The sequence below is a fragment of the Podarcis gaigeae genome (assembly GCF_964106915.1).
Source record: "Podarcis gaigeae genome assembly, chromosome: 9".
Lineage (NCBI taxonomy): Eukaryota > Metazoa > Chordata > Lepidosauria > Squamata > Lacertidae > Podarcis > Podarcis gaigeae.
In genome coordinates, this window is record NC_139685.1 from 26,176,869 (window position 1) to 26,197,066 (window position 20,198).

A 20,198-nucleotide genomic window follows, 5' to 3' on the forward strand; every position below is an offset into this window, starting at 1 on the left:
AAAGGAAAAAAAGAAATCAAACAAATGGTAAGATGTAGGAGTAATCATGTGTATTGTTTGGGTAGATGATTCTCTTCCAAGCCCTGTTGTTTTGCCCGTCTCATAGCTACTAATCTAATTTTCATGCCTTCTGTCTCCTCCATCACTGTGTTTTCAAGCCCGGATGTCTTAGTGTTTCCCCTTTTCACCCACAAGTAGATATATAGCTGACATATTTTGTAAGTGGCTTGACCTACTTCTAACAGATTACTATTAAGTAAGTGTTAATGATGATAATTAATTGCATATAACAGTCACCAATGATGGGATATTATTGAGTCATCTGATTTAGCACGATTGCAGCTTTGTGACTCTGGATTTTCAATGTCTTCATTTGCAAAACTGTATTTTTAAAACTCAGAATGGAGTCCTAGTTAAGCTGCATCATTACCATAAGATGCTTTCTGAGCCACTGCGTTTTTCAACCTCAAAACAGATATGAAGTTACTCTCCTTTCACAATCTATAAACCATTTTGAGAGCAATTTTCCTTTTTTAATAGGGGTTGCCGTTATGCTTGTGATTCTTTAATTTAAAGTCAAACACATTAGGCTCCCAAATATTAAAAATGATGGCAATTGAGAGAAGGGAAATTGGAAGGCTAGTACGGGCATTCCCAATGTGGAACATCTGTAAGGGATGGAGAAATAGGGTACAAGACTGCTCACTTCCAGCAAATGCAAGCTGGTATATAGGACTCCTGGCACATCTAAAAGTAGTGCAGAAGAAGGAATTCATGGCAAACTACTACTGAAATTCCCTCTTCTACACAGCCAATATTCATCAATCTGATGCTATCCAGATGTTGGACCACAACTCCCATCTTCCATGACCATTGGCTAAGCATGCTAGAGCTAATGGAAATTGAAGTCCAAAACATTGTTTGTGTGCACGCTAAAATGGGGGAGACTGTACCCAACTATTAAAAGGTGTACGAGCCCTGTCCCCATAGCTTATATTCGTCAGGGAATGAATCTGACGTCTCCACTCTTAAGACTGACTCTCTTGAATCTGAGGTCCAAGTCAACCTCCAAACAGGATCTGAAACAGAAAAGGACAGAAGTCTGGAAAAGGCACCAATCACATGGATGCAGAATCCCCCAAGAAACTTTGAGCGGAGAGACCAAAAGGGTGGAAAAGGTCATAGAGAAGATTGACTGGAACTTCATTACTTATAATTGCCAACTGTCACTGATGCCTAACTCACATAACAGCTTTGTTGTTCCTTTAGATATCTCCTAGTTTTGCATTATGCTGTCTGGCTTACATGGGCCTGCAGTCAACTTTCAGGTTAGCGGATTGATGTGGGAAACCTACATTGCAGTGAGTGAGGGGTTTCCCCCCTTGTTCTAGTACCTAAAGTACTTCTGGTACCAGGCCTATCCATTCTAGTTCCTTTATAGTAAGAATGATCAACTACACTGCTCCCTGTATCAGGAATGCAGAGGCCAGTGATGGGGTGCTGGTGAATGAACTTAATTCAAAACCAGATGGTTTTGAGTTGGCTTGAATATAATCCATCTCCTTAGCCAGTTTGTTGCAGTAGCACACGTGTGCAATTAAATATGGCTTTTCAATCCTTCACACATTTTTCAGTTGATCAACCATACTATTGGGCCTTTCCCTACTCTCTTTCACATTGCAGATCTCTAATATAGGTTGCCAGTAAGCTCAAATAGACCATAAAAAAGCAGGTTGATTAATCACAGGGCAACGATGGAACTAGCAAAGTATATCACAGCACGGCTATGAATGAATGTATATTATTTACACTTTTATTTAAACTCTTTTAACAATACAACTTTTCAAACATCCACATATTTATACATACAGCTGCTTTGCATATATATATATATTTATATAAAAATATTTTTCAAGAACCTAAAGGAGTTGAGGAGACATTATTGCTACAAACCTGAAAATATCAAGCTGCTGCAAAACTAATTTTTCAAAAAAAATTATAAAAATATAACTTTTCAGAACATTTAAAGGAATAAAGTCTTCCATCTAAGTGCCAATGAAGTACCGCGGTGTGGAAAATTATTGTGCCTTCTGACAGCTATAGGAGCCAAAAAGGTGTTGGAAATATCCTCAGAAGTTGGGGGTCAGGTGCAGGATTGAAGCCAAGGCTTCCCTATTCTCAGAACAGGAAGATGACCTGCATGTGCAATGGGAACACCTGGTGCATTTCAGGAGAGTTTCCCTTCACAGAAGAGAATGGGAAACCCCTGCATATGTGGATTTTGGACTGAGCCCTTCTTTCCCCAAACTTCGGAAAGGTGCAACAGCGTAAATAACTCCAGTGCAAGTGTCTACTGTGAAGATTGGCTAGCAAACATCTGTAAATAGAGCTCCAAGTGACATGGAGGGAAATGTAGCTATAGATCAGATCATACAGTAAAAGTGAGTGGTATTCAGTGTAATTTGAGGAATCCAGCAGTGTATTATTATTATTATTTTAATTATCTTGCATTTGGGTGAATAGCTACTTCTAACGAAACCATGTAAACTCAACAAAGGAGTGCTGAAATAACAGGGTGCTGAAATGCTGGTGCGCTATAAATAAATAGCTATTTTTCAAAATTGGTCTATTACCCACATGCCTTCTTCTAGATTTTCGCTCCTTTGGGGAAAACTGGATCTTTTAGAAAAAAACAAAGGGTCTAGAATGTTTAAGCATCTTTTTATGGTCTAGGACATTAAGCAATATCGATATGCCATTCCTAAATCTACCTGCCTGCTATACTCCGCTTTGCTCTAACATGAAAATCCACAAACCTCAAGCAAGTTATTTATCAAGTGTTGCCATCCCTGCAGAACATAATGTTACAGAGGGATAAGCCCTTCCCCAGGACGTGGTTACATGGACCTCTACAGAAAGCTTTCACGGTTGTGTAGAAAAATGCAACCAGGAGATACTTGGGGAAGAATAAGAAGGGAAAGAAAAGGACTTTTACAAACAATAATCACGTTGATGGTAATAAAAGCTGTGAAAAATGAGCAGCTTTCTTCAGAAGGTACCTAGTTCATACCATTAACACCTTGCCTAGTCTCTGATCAGCATTACAAAGAACATAAAACTGTATGTTGTGAAATGCAAATAAGACACATTTCTTCACTAGACTGAGAAGCAGTAGTCAATGGGGATGCAATTATTTTGATTACTTGGAAATAGCCACCCAGCAGAGAATTTTCTTCTTCCTGGCATATGCCGTGGAAGAAATGGGATGTAGAGACCTTCCAAAGTAGATGAAGCTATGAAAAATAATTAAAACCAACCACAGGACAGCCACTCACAGGTTACAAAATATAGGTACATGTACATGAATGTGAACATATGCATTCAAAAATGAAGCATGAACATAATCTTCTCCTTCAGCCCCACCCACCCATGCCCCAATGTATCTTCTACCTAGAATGCAGAAGCACCAAGTGGGGGACAAACCAGGTGAGAACTGCCACTCAGATGTTGCTAGACTCTTTTCTGCCATTTCTACTCTTTTCTGCCATTGGCTATGATCATAGGAACTGGAAATCTGGAGGGCCACAGGTTCTCCACCCTTGTCCTAAGAGGTGGCCCAACATCTCAGATGCTCAAGCTGAGGTGCTACAATATTCAGGGTCTTTCCATTCCCTTCTGGTCAAGTGGTCTATTTTGCTCCAGGATTTGAATTGTTATGTTTTGCTTTTTTGCTTGCATTTCTGGGGTTGGGAAAGTAATGGAAATCGATTCAGATATCTGCATTTATTCATTTCCAAACATAAACACCTATTTTCTAGAATCAGAGCTCTTGATGTCTGGCATTATATATAATATATACAGATAGATACATCCAGCGGCGGAGGAAGCAGAACTGGCACCCGGGGCAGGGCAAAGCACCTGGCGGCGCATGTGCACGCCATCCGTACGGCATATGCGCGTGCCGTATGTACGGTGGCGGGATCCTCTGCACGTGCCTGCAGCGGTTGGGATCCCGCTGACAGTGCCATATGGTTTGTTTGGAGGAAGGCACTCAGAGATCAACATATCCGTATCCACCCCCAGCAAGCGCATACATGAAGAAAAATGCCAGGCAAATTCAAGTGCATTGAAATGCAAGCGCGCATTTGCCTCTCCTCTACGCCCCCCCCCACCCATAAGAGAAAAGGGCAAGACTTTGTACCTATTTTTAAAAATCTGCAAAAGCAAATGGATCCTTGTTCTCCTATTCCTCCAAGCAATGCCAGTGCAGAAGGAGCTGCTGGCTACGTGAAGGAGTCTCTCTCCTGTTTCAAGTTTGCAACTCCTCAGAGATGGAGGAGGAGGAGCCTTTTTTTGCTGCCATTTTCTCCTGGCCCTGAACTGCCCACACCACCAGCTGCTAATGGGAACAACACAATCCAGCCCAGAGAAAATTAATAATATAAATTTTAAAATGCAAACAATTCGGGAAGGAGGGAGGAGAGTTGGGCTAAAAGCACAGGTTGTTTTTTGTTTGCTTTGGGGTTTTTTGGATCGGCTACGTTGGCCCCACTTTGTCAAAACACCCACCTACCCCCAACCTCAAAATGCAAGCGAAAGGAAGTTAAAACAGCAACAAGGTGCCTCTTCCGCCGTGTCCATTCCTACACAAAGAGAATGCAATTGGAGATGGATCCGAACCGGGGCAGAAAAGGGGGAGGGAGGAGAAAAGGCGGACCAAACATTTCATTTTCTTCCGTTTGAATTCAAGCGAGACTTGAAATAAGCAGGGACCTCCTCCCCACCCCCCACTCCCGAAAAAAGAGGGGTCCCCAGCACCCAAGGGCTGAAAGCAATGGGAAGACAAGAAACGCTATCGCAATAAGTTTCTCTTGTGTCTCTTTCCCTGAGTGACAGATGCCTAGACAGATTTCTCTTTGTTCCAAAAGAAACAGGAACTTGCCCTCTCCCCCCAATAGCACGTGTTACCCCGGCTTTCCTCCAAACAAACCCACCCCCTCCCCTCAAAAGCTGTCATTTTACAAGCACTTGAAATCAGGTTTTATTTTGTTTTTTTAAAAAAGAAACCTAAATTTACAGAGTCCAAAATCGCCAGGTTCTTTTTGTGGGGGGAAGCAGATGTGGGGAGGAGTTTGCAAAAGAGAAAATTGGGAAAGTTGCCATTTTGGGATCAAGAGGGAACAGAAGCATGTAAAAGTAAAAGAAAGCAGGTTTGGGAGGAGAAACCTTCGAAATCTTTTTTAAAAACCGTTTGTGTGTCCTTTAAAGAAAGCCAGACCCCGGGGGGGGGGGGGGCGCAGCAGAAGCACTTCCATTCAGAGAGAAAAGGCAGGAAAGTAGTTGGCTCTCTCTCGCAATTTTGCACTGAATATTACCGGAGAAAAAGATCTTCTTCCCAACTCCCTCGCCTCTTGCTTGCTTTTCCATAGCTGAGTGCCTGGAAAACCCTTCTCGTTCTGCCCTCCTCTGGCTTCTTTTCTCATGGTGCTTTTTTTGTCCCTCTTCTCTCCCACCCACTCCCCGCTAGAATTTTTATTTTTATTTTTTGGGGCCAAACACCGATCGGATACTCTCCATGCACACACACACAAACCACCCGGTTCTCCACGAGGGCGCTCCATTCTCTGTACAAAAACTCTTTCCTCCTCTTCCACTGCCCCCCTCCTGCCTGCGGCGGTTTGCCTTTGAGAAAACGGTTGCGGTTTTGCAAAAGGAAAAACCAAACCCCTGAACCTTCTTACAAGTGCTTCCAGCCTTCAGACACTCCACATGCTTTTGCAAAAAAGAAAATGGAAGAAAAGTAAGAACTCCAAAGTTTTGCCGAGCAAAAAGAAAGAAAGGGGTGTGTGTGTGGGAGCTGCACATCTTTGCCGGCAAAGCCGAGCAAATCTCGTCCTCTCCCCGCCTCCTGCCTATTCCTCCAGGCTCCAGACAGGACTCAGGAGTGGGGGCAACGGCATGCCGACCCCCCCAACGCAACTCCCAAGTATCCAGAGCCAGGAGGGGGAAGGTGGGGAGAGGAGGAGCTGCTCGCTGACAGCGAAGGGTGCAGCCACAAGGGAGGCAAGGCACTCTACTCTTCGTTTCTGGCCTGATAGTAAGAATTGGCACTGCGCCTTTAAGAGGGAGGTGGCAACGTCGCCACCCCCATCTCCTCCCCATCCCTAGTGCTTGCGTAAGAAGGAAAAGCCCAATAGGTGGGAGGGGGTGAGAAATGTGACCTAGGCTTGTAGCGCACAAGATAGAGAGACCAAGAGGAGCTGCCGAGCAGAGGATCCTTCACCCACAGCTGTGGGTGCGATGGCAACCCCGTGCGGTTCCCTCTTGTCACCCCTTCAGAGATGGCACCCGGGGCACTCCGCTCCCCCCGCCCCCCTCTTCCTACGCCGCTGGATGCATCTCTAATCCATACCAAAGATTTTAAACAGGTTGTTTTCCCACTCCCAAATCTGGTTCTACACTACAAACGCATTTAACATAGCAACTATACACAGATTCTAGCAAACAGTGTAACAACATTGTTAACCGTGATGGGTAACCTACTTTTGTTTTTAACAGCATGTGATTTTCAAAAAGAGAGGTGGGTGGGGGGCAGAGCAAGAATATCATTGCAACGTTCCTACTACCCTCAGCGTAGTAGTGAATACGCTGCGAACAACCAGTAGTCATTTCGAAAACAACAACAGTAGTTTCTTCATCAAGGCTGGATGAGTCTCCTCTCAAGCAACTTCATGCGTGAGCAAGGGCTGAGTCGATGAAGCGCTGCTGCCAACCGAATTTATTCTCACCGAGTGATCTGGAGCGTTTCCTTGAGTGCAAACGCCACTTGTAACGTTTGAGTAAATCTGGAGAAAGATTCAAGAACGCGATCAGTACTGAACGACTGCGATGACAACAAACTACCTGCCCCATGGATCGCCATTACAAAAGCTCGTGTCACGATCAATTGTTTGTTATTGGATTTTGCTCCCATTTACAATTGTAGAGATACAGTGGTACCTCGGGTTAAGTATTAATTTGTTCTGGAGGTCTGTACTTAACCTGAAACTGTTCTTAACCTGAAGCACCACTTTAGCTAATGGGGCCTCCTGCTGCGCCGCTTCTGTTTTCTGTTCTCATCCTGAAGCAAAGTTCTTAACCTGAAGCACTATTTCTGGGTTAGCAGAGTCTGTAACCTGAAGCGTATGTAACCCGAGGTACCACTGTATCCCTTAACTTACTTTATTGTTTTATTTATTTGCACCTTTGCAGGAACTTCCAAGCATCTTGCCTGGATTTCAATTATCGCTCAACTCCATCTGTGAAAGTGTCAGGGTTTCTGTAGGGCACATCTCCCCACCCAGACAAGCATTGCCGGGGGTTGGACTAGATGACCCTCGGGGTCCCTTCCGACTGTACAATTCTATGAATCTAAGCTAGAGGCATTTTTGCAATTAAAGGACACCTTCCAGCCACACACCAAAACTGGATCAGAACCAGGGCTCCATTTTGTCCATAGACCTGAGGTTCCCCACCCCTGATACAAACCAAAAATGGCTTTCAAATTTGTTCCATTTTTTAAAAAAACAGTAAGCGTTGGAGTTAGTAAAAAAGCACAGTGAACATCATTAGACGGCAACATTCGTAGGCTTCTCACTTCAGTCTAGATTATTTGATCTCTTTTGATCCATAAGGATCTCCAGTGTGACTTACATGAAGTTTAAAAGTGCTTGGAAGTGCTTCCATGCCATCTAACTGCTCTGGGGTCACCACTCCACAAACCCCAATTCTCATTAAGAAACTGTGGCTGTTCCCTTCCAATTTTATCCCACTTGCTCTCCCTGATTTTTTGGTCAGTTGTCTGGCTGTGTACTTCCCATCTATTCTGGAATCTCTGCAAGTAGCCAATATGACAACACAAGGCTTCTAATTTTGAGCCAAAATCTGCCAAGTGCCCCTCCTGCATCAAGATATACAAAAACAGCAACGGTATTTGGTGACAACTTCTTTTCATTTCTACTCTTTCAAGCAACTGAGAAAAGCATTTAATGCAGAGGAAATTGGGGGCAGGGAGACCCATTTACGGCGCGTAACGACATTAAACAAGGGCACTCAGCACCCATCTCCATCGAGAAGGCAGATTGAAAGGCTCAGTGCTTACATGGTTTGTGGTATCTGAAATCTGCTGCTCAATCAATTGTACAATTTGCTTAAAAGTCGGCCTCTTCACGGGGTCAGCATCCCAGCAGCTCTTCATTATCTCATACCTGCAAATGCGGTCAGAAATTTATCAACTGAGATTTCAGCAGTTGGTGAAATGTTAAGTAACATGTAGAGCAACGATGAGCAATATGGCATCAAAATGCATACTATTTTACTGCAGTTTTTAAAGCAAACCAAGTTTACTGGAATAAGTAGAAAGATTAAAAAATATAGTGATTGTGTGTGGAATCCTAAAAAGACAACAACAACCTGGTGCTGTATGGTGGCCTATGTCCTCAGTTCCGATCTTGCCTTGTCTTTGAGAAGACCCCATATTACATTCAACCATGCAGGTGCTGTGAGTTGATATGCCTTTGTCATCAAAGGACATTCTATGGAACATCTCAACTTCTTTCAAAACCTATCTCTTATAGACATCTCGCTTTTCTGCTGTCAAGTAGCCCTAGCCCTTTGTTCCCATCCTCTTTCTTTATTTAGTGCACCCTTTCCACTCACGCTCTTTGCTTCTGAGCAGAGATGCTACCCTTCTAGATCTAGATCCATGGTCTAGCACACTGTTGGTGGGAAATAAAGAGCAGGACTTATGGGAACATCAGATCTTGAACACCCTGCTGTCAAGGTCATCTGACATACAAGACATATCCGGCTGTACTTTTGAATAAATAAGGTATACTTTTCATTGTATCAAATTGTGGATTCCAACGGAAGTCTCATAAAGTTCAACGAAAAAAGCAGAAGACTCAGTGGATCAGTTCATTCTCTAGTCAATTCATGCATAAGGTCCATACATGTATGTGCCTATTCCACCTGTCTGTTCATAGAGTCCAATAATACACATGAAGGGTTGTTACAGTTCCACAGAATCCTTTCACAGAGTCTAATAGGTATAGGCAAATAGAAATTTGATCATGAGAACTCTAGAGAATGTACTGATCTACTGGGTCTTCTGCTTTTTCGTTGAACTTTATGAGACGTCCGTTGGAATCTACAATTTGATACAATGAAGAGTATACCTTATTTATTCAAAAGTACAGCCAGTTACGTCTTGTGTGTTTATTGAGTATGTTTCACATAACCATAGGCTTGTTGTTGTTATTTTGCTAAGGTCATCTGACAGCCATGGCCTGCTGGCTATCAACAACATCCCATCAGCTACGACGAGAAAATCAAACTGAAACTAGCTAACTTTGGGACACAAAATTCCACAAGTTTGTTTTCTCTGATCATCATCATCATTTGCTTAATTCGTCAGTTGTATAGATCTAATGCTTCTGTAATCATGTTGCACTGGTTGCAAGTTTCAAGACAGGTTTGGAAGTCATCAGCAATGGCTTCCAAAATTTCAAAAGGTCATGTGGGGTGTCATCTGGGCAGGACTTCTAGGGGCTGCAGTGTAGTGAGGAGTCCAGTCTATGTCATTTCACCTCTCCAAAATCTAAGTCCAATTGTTCAAAATAAACAAATTTGGGAAGGGGCCATCATGTTAATGCTAGAACATGTGGCCCTAGAGAGCTGGACCACTGCTTGGGCTAACCAGAGCAAAATTCACAGATAATGTGCTTCATTTGCTCACATTGCCAAATCCAGATTTTCTGGGTGCATTCTTTGGGTCATATTGTGACTAAATTTTGTTTTTCTATTTTTAAAGAAATCTGAGTACAGAGCATAATGCAAACTAATATCCCAATCTTACACGCATGTATGTGGGACATCAATCGTACTGATTTCACTGGGGCAAACTTCCAAGTAAATGAATCTAGGACCAGCAGTTAAGGCAGTGATAGGAGATTTTGTAAATATTCAGTTGCAGTTTATTTCATGACTACAACTTTGAGCAGGAGAACACAAATACACTGCTTAAATCAAGAAGCTTAAATCTAGAAGTTTGACATTTTCCACTTCAACGTTGTTATAAATTTGGCCTCTCACATTTCAGCAGGTGCAAATTCTGGAGTAAACATTCTGTATCCTTCCTTAATCCTTTTATAGAACTTGGAATCCACAGGCATTCCAGGATAGGGACTGCTTCCTGTTAACACAGAGCTGTCTGTTAATATATCATATCAGGTTTGGTTAAATGTGAGAAACAAAAGATCCAAGAAGTAATTGTTGTAGCTCTGTATAAACTACAAGAGTTGATAGTCATATGCGTCTTACCTAGAGAGAACAGTTCCCAAAGCAGGATTCCGTAAGACCAGACATCACTCTCAAAAGTGTATACACATTCAAAAATGCTTTCAGGTGCCATCCATTTCACAGGAAGTCGTGCCTTTACAGAGAAAGGAAGGGAAAATGAAAAATGAGTGCATTAAGTGGGCGGGCAGGGGCTGAGCCAACCCCACTGCCATTGTAAGACTACATCAGGCCTGATTTGGGTCCACGCACTGTGCTACCTCCAGACTGGTTCAGGGATCTGATTGCTCCTTCAACTTCTGCCCCAGCTGGCTGGGCTGCAGACGTGGCTGCATTGCTCCATTAAGCCCCGCCAGCAGCCAGCGACAGGATTGTACAGCTCATTGAAAAAGTCATTCCTATCAGAAATAGCAGCTATAGAGATGGGCATTCATTGCCATAAGACAATGCCACCAAGGCACTGGAAAGGGTTTGTTGCAAAACCCTTTAGGTAGGAGCTTAATCCAGGTAACAAAAATGAAAGTGATATTAGCACATTGTATTAATTAACATTATTTTTTAATATATTAGTGGCCATGTGATAATTTTAGCTTATAAATTTTATTGTTTAATGTCTTAATTTGTATATTAAGGTACTTTTATAGCTCTGTTTAGAGTAGGTAATGTCTTGATAGTATAAATGTTTTAAGTTTTTTCTATCAATCCAGTATATTTTCTTTTAATTGTTGAATGTTTCTGTGTGCATTGCGGCAGCCTTTGGCTATATGCAATAAAACTGGCTGACTATATTCTGAAATGCTTAGAACCCACCTAGATGAAAATCCCTGGCCTGCTTCTACAAAAATGTAGCCAAACTTCTACACCTTTTGCATTGAAAGGCAGCTAAAGGAAAGACAAATCAGGCAATCATGGCAACCAAACGTACTCAATATTGCCTATAGCGCTGGTGCCTTAAAGTTGTCTAGGACTCCCCCATCAGCCTCAGTCAGCCTGGCCACTAGTGAGGGATGATGGGAGTTGTTGTCAACAACATCTAGAGAGCACAACGTATCGATTAAAAAAGAGTCACAACACACTTAGCCATGATGATGATCCTATTTATCCAATTGCTGTTTTATAGTATCCCACGGCTATGCTACAATGTACTTTGTGTTTTTATTTGTTCAGAGTAGTTGAACCGTTTGAAACTGCTTATAAATACAATGAAAAAATCTTATAAAATAGAAACAACCTAAGGCCAGTATCCTAAGAGCTGTATTACTAGTTTTATGGATTCAAGTGGGTTTTAGATATGTATCTTGAACAGCAGGGCCCCAGGCACCCCATTTTTGAACCTGAAGGGACTTTTCAAAACATTTTGTGATATAGCTGGGATCTTCCTGTTAAAAGATAGTAAGTCAGACATCCCAATGGATTCTCCAATGGGCTTGATTAAAGCAGCACCTTGGAAGTCGGTCTAACTCTTAATGTTGCTGTAACTTCCATAATTCCTAAACGATTACACGTTTCTAGTTTTCTCATCACAAGGCAGTTCGTTTTCTCTAATGAAACCCCTTTTAAGTTGGTTTTGGGCATTAGAGAGCAATCTTAGGTTAAAATCACTGCACTTCAAAGGATCACGTTTCATCAAATGGCTGCCATTGTATGGTACAACCACAAGTCATTGTTTGGGTTCAGGAAACCAATTAGTGTTACTGTTTAGTGTAATTAGATGAAGTGGTAGCCTTGAATTAGAGCAATAATCTAAAAGCCACCATATCTTTGATCACCGGAGGATGATTGAATTGTTTTTTGCTGGAGGCAGAGGTAGGTGCTGTCTGCTGTCACCCTTCGGGGTGATTGGAGTTCCCCTAGCATCAGCTTTGATATTATGCCAGAAACAATTATGGAACATCACTAGCTCCTAACAGCTGCAGCCAATTCGTCTCCTGACTTGTTCACACTATGAAACATCAGGCAACTCAGGACACGGAAACCCCTTAATCTAGGCAAATGAAATTCAATTACTTACTGCCCCCCTTGCAAGCTGTTGCCCTGTATGTTAAAAACCCTAGATGCAGATAATTAGTCTGAGGCTTCAAAATTAAACCTGGTCCTCACTTAAGTTTCTTCGCACATATAGATGCTATTAAGGGGCTTTCATACTCTTGTTTGCTTGCCTGTGCTGCACATATTCTGTCATCACAGCTCGTGCCTGAATATCACATCGAATTTTTCAAGGGAAAAAGGAGTGATGGTAAAACTTGAAGGAAGGAATGTAATATTCTTTGCCTGAGCCTCAGATGAGTCAGATTCTCCTTATCTCAGGAGACAGTTTCAACCGCACACATGGCACACAGGAAGAGATTATACAGGTTTAATGAAGAGATTTAGTTGAGAGGAAGTTTATCTGAGGGGAGGCCATTTGCAACAAGCGAACCTATGACAGAAGGGACCTCCTCCATACCTTCTGTTCTGAAAAATCAGCACAAGTTGTTTCCACTGTCCATCTCTCCATTCCTATTCTAAGTTGGCCCCCCTAGGCAAAGGCTATTTGGCACACACACGCTGACAGGCATGAACTCCAGCCACTAAGAATCAAACGCAGTTCCGCAACACACTTCACAGAGGTGCAGGTTGCATCCAAACATACTTACATTTCCTTTGACCACATAATTTGAGTCGTTCCTGATATCTCTTGCAAGGCCAAAGTCACATATTTTTGTAATCCGCCCATGAGTAAGCAATATGTTTCTTGCTGCCAGGTCTCTGTGAATGCACTGAAGGGATTGAATAAAAATATATATATACAAACTATATATATATATATATAAAACCAAATATGATTGTTTTGCATTGCATACCACCAATATAAAACTGTGCAGAACTGCACTTCTATTATATTTGGGCACCTTGCTCTTAATTTACTGGCTATAGCCAAATGACTTTTTGAGGACAGGAGAACCAGGATCTTATTGGATAAAGACTGGATTGTACCAAGGTAGCTACAGTAACATCCTACAGTTAGTAAGCTCGCCTTGCTTTACTTTGTGTCCTTTTCTATTTTCATTTGATTCCACAAAGGGGAGGACAGCTTTCCTTCCCTAGTTCTCTTGATTCTGCCAACTCAGAATGTTGTTCACGGCACAGTGACTTGGAGGAAAGGTCCATGGAAATCAATGGGATATGCTTTCAAGTAATGTCTTCAGAACTGGAATGTTTTCCGTTGGGGTTTCCACTCACTGCACCTACTTAATCTTGTTCACCATGATACAAGGAAGCCAGAAAGGGATGCCCTCCACCAAGTGGCTTGGGTTGTTCTATGGTGTTGTTTAGTACAAACATTTAGTATGAAGCAGATAAAAGTTAGGTGAAGAGCTTTTTAAAAAGTATATAAAAAGGCCGACTGTACAAAGTAGTATTTACGGGCGCCCATAGTATCACCCCAATTTAAAACACTTCCTCTGACTGATGGTCATAGTACTGAAGGCCAGCTCTGCTAATCTACAGAGAGGATATATGATGATATTGTGACCTGGGATTGGTAAGGGTCTGTTTCTCCAGGCTGAACAACATAGCTGATTCCCTGCCCATATTCCACAACCTCTTATTTCCCCATGGGAGGTGTACCTGCTGGGGGAGAACTGTTATTTTACACTCCCAAGGTGGGAGGAGCAGGGGTGTAAAAACAAGAGCAGGAGGTAAATACATCCCACCCGACAACAGCTGGTTTCCCATCCTTTCAAAAATTACTCAGCAGTGAAAAAGATGCTCAATTTAGTGCTCCTCTAGGTGAACAAATTATTATTTTCCAACTCCTCCACTCACATTTTTGGAGGAAAGGAAGCTCATCCCTTTTGCCACCTGATAAGAAAAACTTAGCAAGTCTTCAATATCCAGAGCCAGTTCATCATCTTCTAAGATGGCAATGGTGACATCCTGATTAGCAAACGATCCTACGCAACACAAGTAGGGACAATACATAAATGGATTAATTATGGACATTTGGGAAGATAGCAGTTTTTCTATTAACAGAGCACAGCACTTAATTAACACAGGAATACCCCTAAGCTGCTATTGAAACATGAAGCAATTCTGAATGTGTCCACCCAATGGAAAACTGCAAAATTGTTTTCCGTTTTAGTGTAGATTATTAAAGTTCTAATACACTGAATTAGGGCTGGTGTTGCTGTTTTTTAATGGACATGTTCTGATAGGTATGAGCCATTTCAAAAAGGAACTTTCCTTCTTTCCTTTCCAATCCTGCATGACAGCTTACCTGGCCTTCCAGGACTCCTCTGAGTGGCTTTGGCGTGGACGACCTGAGAAACTCCTGGTTTCATGTCCATGTATTCATCAGTGGCATCACTATGTGGAAAACAGAAGAACTATGAGATTGGATAATATATGGGGAATCTGTTGGCTTGGGTCACTGGACCCGTAGCAGTTTGTATGAGGAGGAGTGACTAAGGTTTTCAGCTATATAGAGAAGATGACCTGAATGAACATATATTTTTTTTATTTGAGAGAGAATGATTTAATCCGTACAGTGGTACCTCGCGTGAAGTACTTAATTCGTTCCAGAGGTCCGTACTTAACCTGAAACTGTTCTTAACCTGAAGCACCACTTTAGCTAATGGGGACTCCTGCTGCCGCCGTGCCGCTGAAGCACGATTTCTGTTCTCATCCTGAAGTAAAGTTCTTAACCTGAAGCACTATTTCTGGGTTAGCGGAGTCTGTAGCCTGAAGCGTATGTAACCTGAAGTGTATGTAACCTGAAGCGTATGTAACCTGAGGTACCACTGTATTATCAACTGTCTCACAGTCTAGCATTCTAGATTGTTGGCTGACAAATTTGTAGTTGTACAGCACAGAACTTTGCCGGGCTGCAAGACAATGGGAAGGAATGTCCAATGGAAACAAATATTCATTGGCTGTATGGTTCCTAATGCCATACCATTCCCATCATCCCTGGCCACTGGTCTTGGTTGCTAGCGATGATGGGAGTTGTAGTCCAAAAACAGCTGGAGACCCAAGTTTGGGAAACACTGATCTAATCCACAGGAAATGTGGAGACTCAGTCAAAAGTTTGCGAGGAATAATCTGACTGCTCTCTTAAAGGACAGCCAGAATGGGAGTGCTAGACTGAATCACAAAGTCCAGGATTCAAATTCCTTTAAAGCTTGTAAGCTTAACTGAGTAGTCCCTTATCTTTCAGCCCAGACTACCTCACAAGGTAGTTGTGATAGTAAAATAGGACAGCCTCTGTGTACACCATCCTGAATTCCTCAGCGGAAGCATGAAATAGAAGAAATGTGATAAATAAAAGCTCCCTCCCCCCACACAAAATGAGTACAAAGCTGTGAAAAGCAACAAAACAACTCCCCTCCCAAATGCACAAGCACACAAAAGGTACACTGTGATTTCCTGGCAATGACCACAAATATTGGCACCACATCCTTACTACATGTGTTCTTTTTGATAGAGAAGGTTCTTGTAGACAGCTGTTTCTTCATGCTTTGGGCAAATAAAGGAGTCACGTTTCCTTCTCAGAAAATTTAAAAGGTCACCATAGCAGCAGTATTCTGTGATGACCAGAGTAGGACCTGCAGATGCAGAGGAAGTTAAAAGCAGTGGGTGAGTTTTCCATTCTGGCTCAAGCATATTTAAAAACAGAAACAAACAAACAAACAAACAAACAAACAAACAAACAAAAAGCCCCTCGATTATTTGGCTACATGTACAAAAACGGGCCATTTCAAATCACACTATAGAGTAGTGTTTCAGCTTGAAAAGTCAGGGTGAAATTACATCAGCGGATTCTCTATTCAGGCACTGAGCCTTATTTCCAATTAAGACGATGTCATTTCCAATTAATTATTTTCACACATCAATAGGGCTGCAGTGTTAAGAAACACACATACACACAAATTAAGTAAGTCCTGTGATAATGGTGCAAACCAGACACATCTGTTTCATTCCGGAGCTCTTCCTGAAGGAAGTTATCTGTTCCAAATGTAAGCTTCTAACATTAATCCTTTTGATTCACTCGTGTTTACAGTAGACTTCTCGCTCTTATAGTAATGTTTTGGAAATGATATAAAATATTATAGTCTTCAACGTAATTGGGGGAGGGAGGGAGAACCATTCAGATAGAACTCTCTACTGAGACAGAAAGCTAGAAGCTCCAGACTTTTCAAATGATTAAAAGGGAAATTTAAGGGCAGAATCAAATCGTCTACAGTTCTAAAGTTTTTATATCAAAGATGTGTTTTTCTGAATGCCTGGCTGCCTCTAAGTCATTTCAAGAACCAGATGCCTGAGATTTCAAATATAGGGTTCTGTATCAGTGCTACTTATTCTGGATAGTTCCCTCCCCACTCACACAGAACCGGAACTATTTTCCATAATAGCAATAACTAGAGTCGTTTATGCTGGGTGAGGTATTATGAAAAGAACACAAGCCTTCTCTTGGCGCTGTGAGGTCTCCTTTTCAGTATCCCTGTCAAGCTCGCCTTCTTTCAGGACACTCTGTTCCCTTTCCCCCTCACCCCCAATGGGACATCCGGCGGCCACTAAGTGTGCTCAATCATCAAACTGCCCATTGCTTCCTGCCCTCCTGTGAGTTTTTTCCTTCGGTGGGTTTTGTGTACTTCTGCAAACCTTGAGGTCCCCCTGAGCCTGTAGATGCCTCCTCCTCTTGTGTGTAGAATGGAGTGTTTGATCTCCTTCAGAGTAAGCAAACACATGAGGAGTAGCAAGGATGGGCTGCTCCACCAAGCTCCCGCCAATGTGTCACTTGTACACAGTGTAGAGCAGCGGATCCCAATTAGCTAAGTCCCGTGGACCTCCTGTTTTTCAAGCCATTGACCCCCAACTTTGGAAATTTTTGCTATCTCTATGGTAGTTTTCATTACATGAATGGTGCCATGGAGCCCCTGGGGATCACAATCCACCAGTTGGGAACCACTGGTTTAAAGTTTAAGACTGATGCCCTGAAGCAGGGGGGCTCCCAGTGTAATTTGATTTCATCCTGTGAGGACCAGCCATGGGAGGAGGCTCTCTGCTTCACACCTTCTCCCTCAAACTCACGGAGGGCTCTGAACTGCCATATGGGGCAGGGCTTGGGGGCACAGACCGCTCCCCACTTCTCCTCATTTGCTTGTCAACACACAAGATGCCTGAATGCCGGAATAGGGCGTCTCTCTGTTTGTGAACATTACTAGCTTTCCCCTCAAGCCTCCCCAAAATGAGCAACATGTTGAAAACTGTACCTCCAACTGTACAAGCTCCGAGTAGATTGACAATGTTAATGTGGTTGCCAAGGTAACTCAGGACTTTCAGCTCGGACATCAGGGCTTCCTTCTCAGTGAAATGGGCGCTGGCTGGAGAGAGAAAGATGAGAAATTCAGCGAACTTAAAAAGGGAGAAGGGAGTCGCAAAGGAACATGCCATGAGGCGTTCCAGGTTGCTTCCTGGCCCGATGTGCTTTCAGGTCTTCCAAGAAGGCTCTGCTTAAAACTAGGCTTGCCACACTGGTTTCTGATCTTGGGAACATTTACTTGTAAGAGGTACAATAACTGGGGGGAAACCTCTCTTTAATCTGATGTGTCACAGTGTTCTGACACATGGGGTACATTCTTATGGTCACACAATGTGCTCCATATTTTGGAGATCCTTGGATGGCAACCCCACCTCAAGCTCCCTCCTGAAGTTAGGAAAATGGCTACTGGTGTGTGTGGGGGGGGGGAGGAGCGTTCCTGAAGATTCAATATGGAATTTCCTTCCCAAGGAGGCGCTTCCAGGTTCACACTCTACCAGTTAGAATCACAGAACCAGAAGGGATACCAGGTCATCTAGACCAACCCAGCATTCCATCAAGTATCTACAACGCAGAACGCAGCTGCAGCATCCCTGACAGATGCCTGCCCAGCCTCTGTTTAATGCCTCTGACAAAGGAGAACCCAAAGGTAGCCCGTGTTCCACTCTCAAACAGTGCGTACCATTAGGAAGCACCTCCTAACGTTTAGCTGAGACCCACTTCCCTGCAATTTCCACCCACCAATTCTAGTTCTGTCCTCTGGAACAACAGAGAACTAATGTCCTAATATTTCCTGCATGGCAGCTCTTCAGATATTTGAAGCTGGCAGGCATTTGGTGCTGAAGGCAATGTGTAGCGCTGAGGTATGGTTTTCATCTTTTGGTGTGTATGTCGCTTTGGGAACCCTTGGGATGACAGGGCAAAAGAGCTATTTTTAAATAAGTAAAACTTGCAATGAAGGTGTTGGGAACTTACGTTTGAGCATCTTTACAGCTACTCTCATTGCTCCATCCGGTTTGAAGAGACCATAGGCAGTGGCTTCAACGACTTTCCCAAAAGCTCCAGCTCCAAGAGTCTTGCCTAAAGGATTTTCAGTGTTTAAAAAATAACAACCAAACATTGAGCTGCTACCAAACAGATTAGCAATGCAACCTGATCCAATTCCTATTTTTAAAAGAAATTTAAAGCAGGGATAGGCCATTGTAAGATCCACAAATAGTGTTCCACCGCGTAGCTGTTAATTCCATTATTTCAGGAATCTAGGTAGAGGGTGGGTGGGGGACAGCAAATTTGTTACACAAAGTCCAACACTATTGTTAATATTTTGGGGCCCAAAGTTACAGTTCCTTATTTTCCCTCAGCTCCCCTTTCTTCCATACATCTGACTTAACCTTTCCCTCTTTGACTCCATCTCTCCTGTCTCTATGTTTTCGCTATTTGACAACAGTTACAGGTAAAAAAACAGTAACAAAGTACAGTGGTACCTCGGGTTACAAACACCTCGGCTTAACAAACACTTGGGGTTAGAGACTCTGCGAACTTGGACGTAGTACCTTGGGTTAAGAACTTTACCTCAGGATGAGAACAGAAATCGTGTGGTGGCGGTGCGAAGCCCCATTAGCTAAAGTGGTACCTCAGGTTAAGAATGGTTTCAGGTTAAGAATGGACCTCAGGAACGAATTAAGTTCACAACCAGAGGTACCACTGTACAGGCATCTAAAATGCATACTGAGGTTTAGTTGTATGTGTGACGTACTTTGGAGGTGACTGTAAGCAGAACAACAAATTATGGAAGCAGAGTTACTTAGAACATGGCACAATTAATGCAGACCTTTTCCTCCAGGAAAGTTCCCTACCATTTTCCTCAGCTTGTGACAGGCCGCAGTGTAACACAATGCAAGTCAAGTGGGGGACCAGTCTGTGGGCTAGGGAGAACTCTTGACTGGCTTTATATTGGCCTGGTTTGCACATGACAACAAGCCAAACTATGGCTTAATGTACAAATACCTGGAGTAAAAAAACAACAACTTCCCTCAGTCCTGCTGCTACCATGCTACCCAGAGCTAAGCCATGGTTTGTTTGTGTTACATCCAAACCTAGGCTTTTGGTTTGTCTTGCTCCCAGCAAACCATGAGATGTAACAAAGATTTGCTCTTGGTTTTTGTTAAGTTGTGAGTGAACATATCAGACAACACGACGATTTTTCAAACAGCTCTTGTTTATTCACAGGCCAGAACAGAACTGAACTGAAGGGTTCAGTCAGCCTGCTTATATAGAGCTCCACTAGAACGCAACAGTAACAATTTTCTGTATCTAGCCAATCACTGAAGGTCACTTTCAATCCCTTATTTGATTATGTGGACCTGAGTGAAAACTATCTACAGTATCCCCCTGCTGGCCCAGGGCGAGAACCTCAGTACATAACAGTTTTCTACTTGTAGTTCATCTGCAGGAGACATGCCATGAGCCCAGGTCCTCACACAACACTAAGCCAAACCATAGTTAAGCTTTAGGTAGTGCAGGAGCAGCAAGACAAGGGGAGAAGTGAAGTGACTGTGATTTC

General features: G+C 42.8%; 1 protein-coding gene across 2 annotated transcripts in view; it reads right to left on the reverse strand.

The window, feature by feature from the left end:
• Nucleotides 1-1,791: 1,791 nt before the first annotated feature.
• The window catches only part of KIT (KIT proto-oncogene, receptor tyrosine kinase), an 84,325-nt gene continuing 65,918 nt past the window's right edge, over nucleotides 1,792-20,198 (reverse strand). For both annotated transcript variants that reach the window (XM_083755586.1, XM_083755587.1), the window contains 10 exons: nucleotides 18,611-18,715; nucleotides 17,589-17,699; nucleotides 15,779-15,920; nucleotides 14,594-14,682; nucleotides 14,143-14,270; nucleotides 12,972-13,094; nucleotides 10,360-10,471; nucleotides 10,132-10,231; nucleotides 8,141-8,246; nucleotides 1,792-6,845 (listed from right to left, as the gene is read on the reverse strand). In XM_083755586.1, the coding sequence (XP_083611712.1) occupies nucleotides 6,720-6,845; nucleotides 8,141-8,246; nucleotides 10,132-10,231; nucleotides 10,360-10,471; nucleotides 12,972-13,094; nucleotides 14,143-14,270; nucleotides 14,594-14,682; nucleotides 15,779-15,920; nucleotides 17,589-17,699; nucleotides 18,611-18,715 (1,142 nt within the window). In that variant the 3' untranslated portion in view covers nucleotides 1,792-6,719. The remainder of the gene's footprint in view (nucleotides 6,846-8,140; nucleotides 8,247-10,131; nucleotides 10,232-10,359; nucleotides 10,472-12,971; nucleotides 13,095-14,142; nucleotides 14,271-14,593; nucleotides 14,683-15,778; nucleotides 15,921-17,588; nucleotides 17,700-18,610; nucleotides 18,716-20,198) is intronic.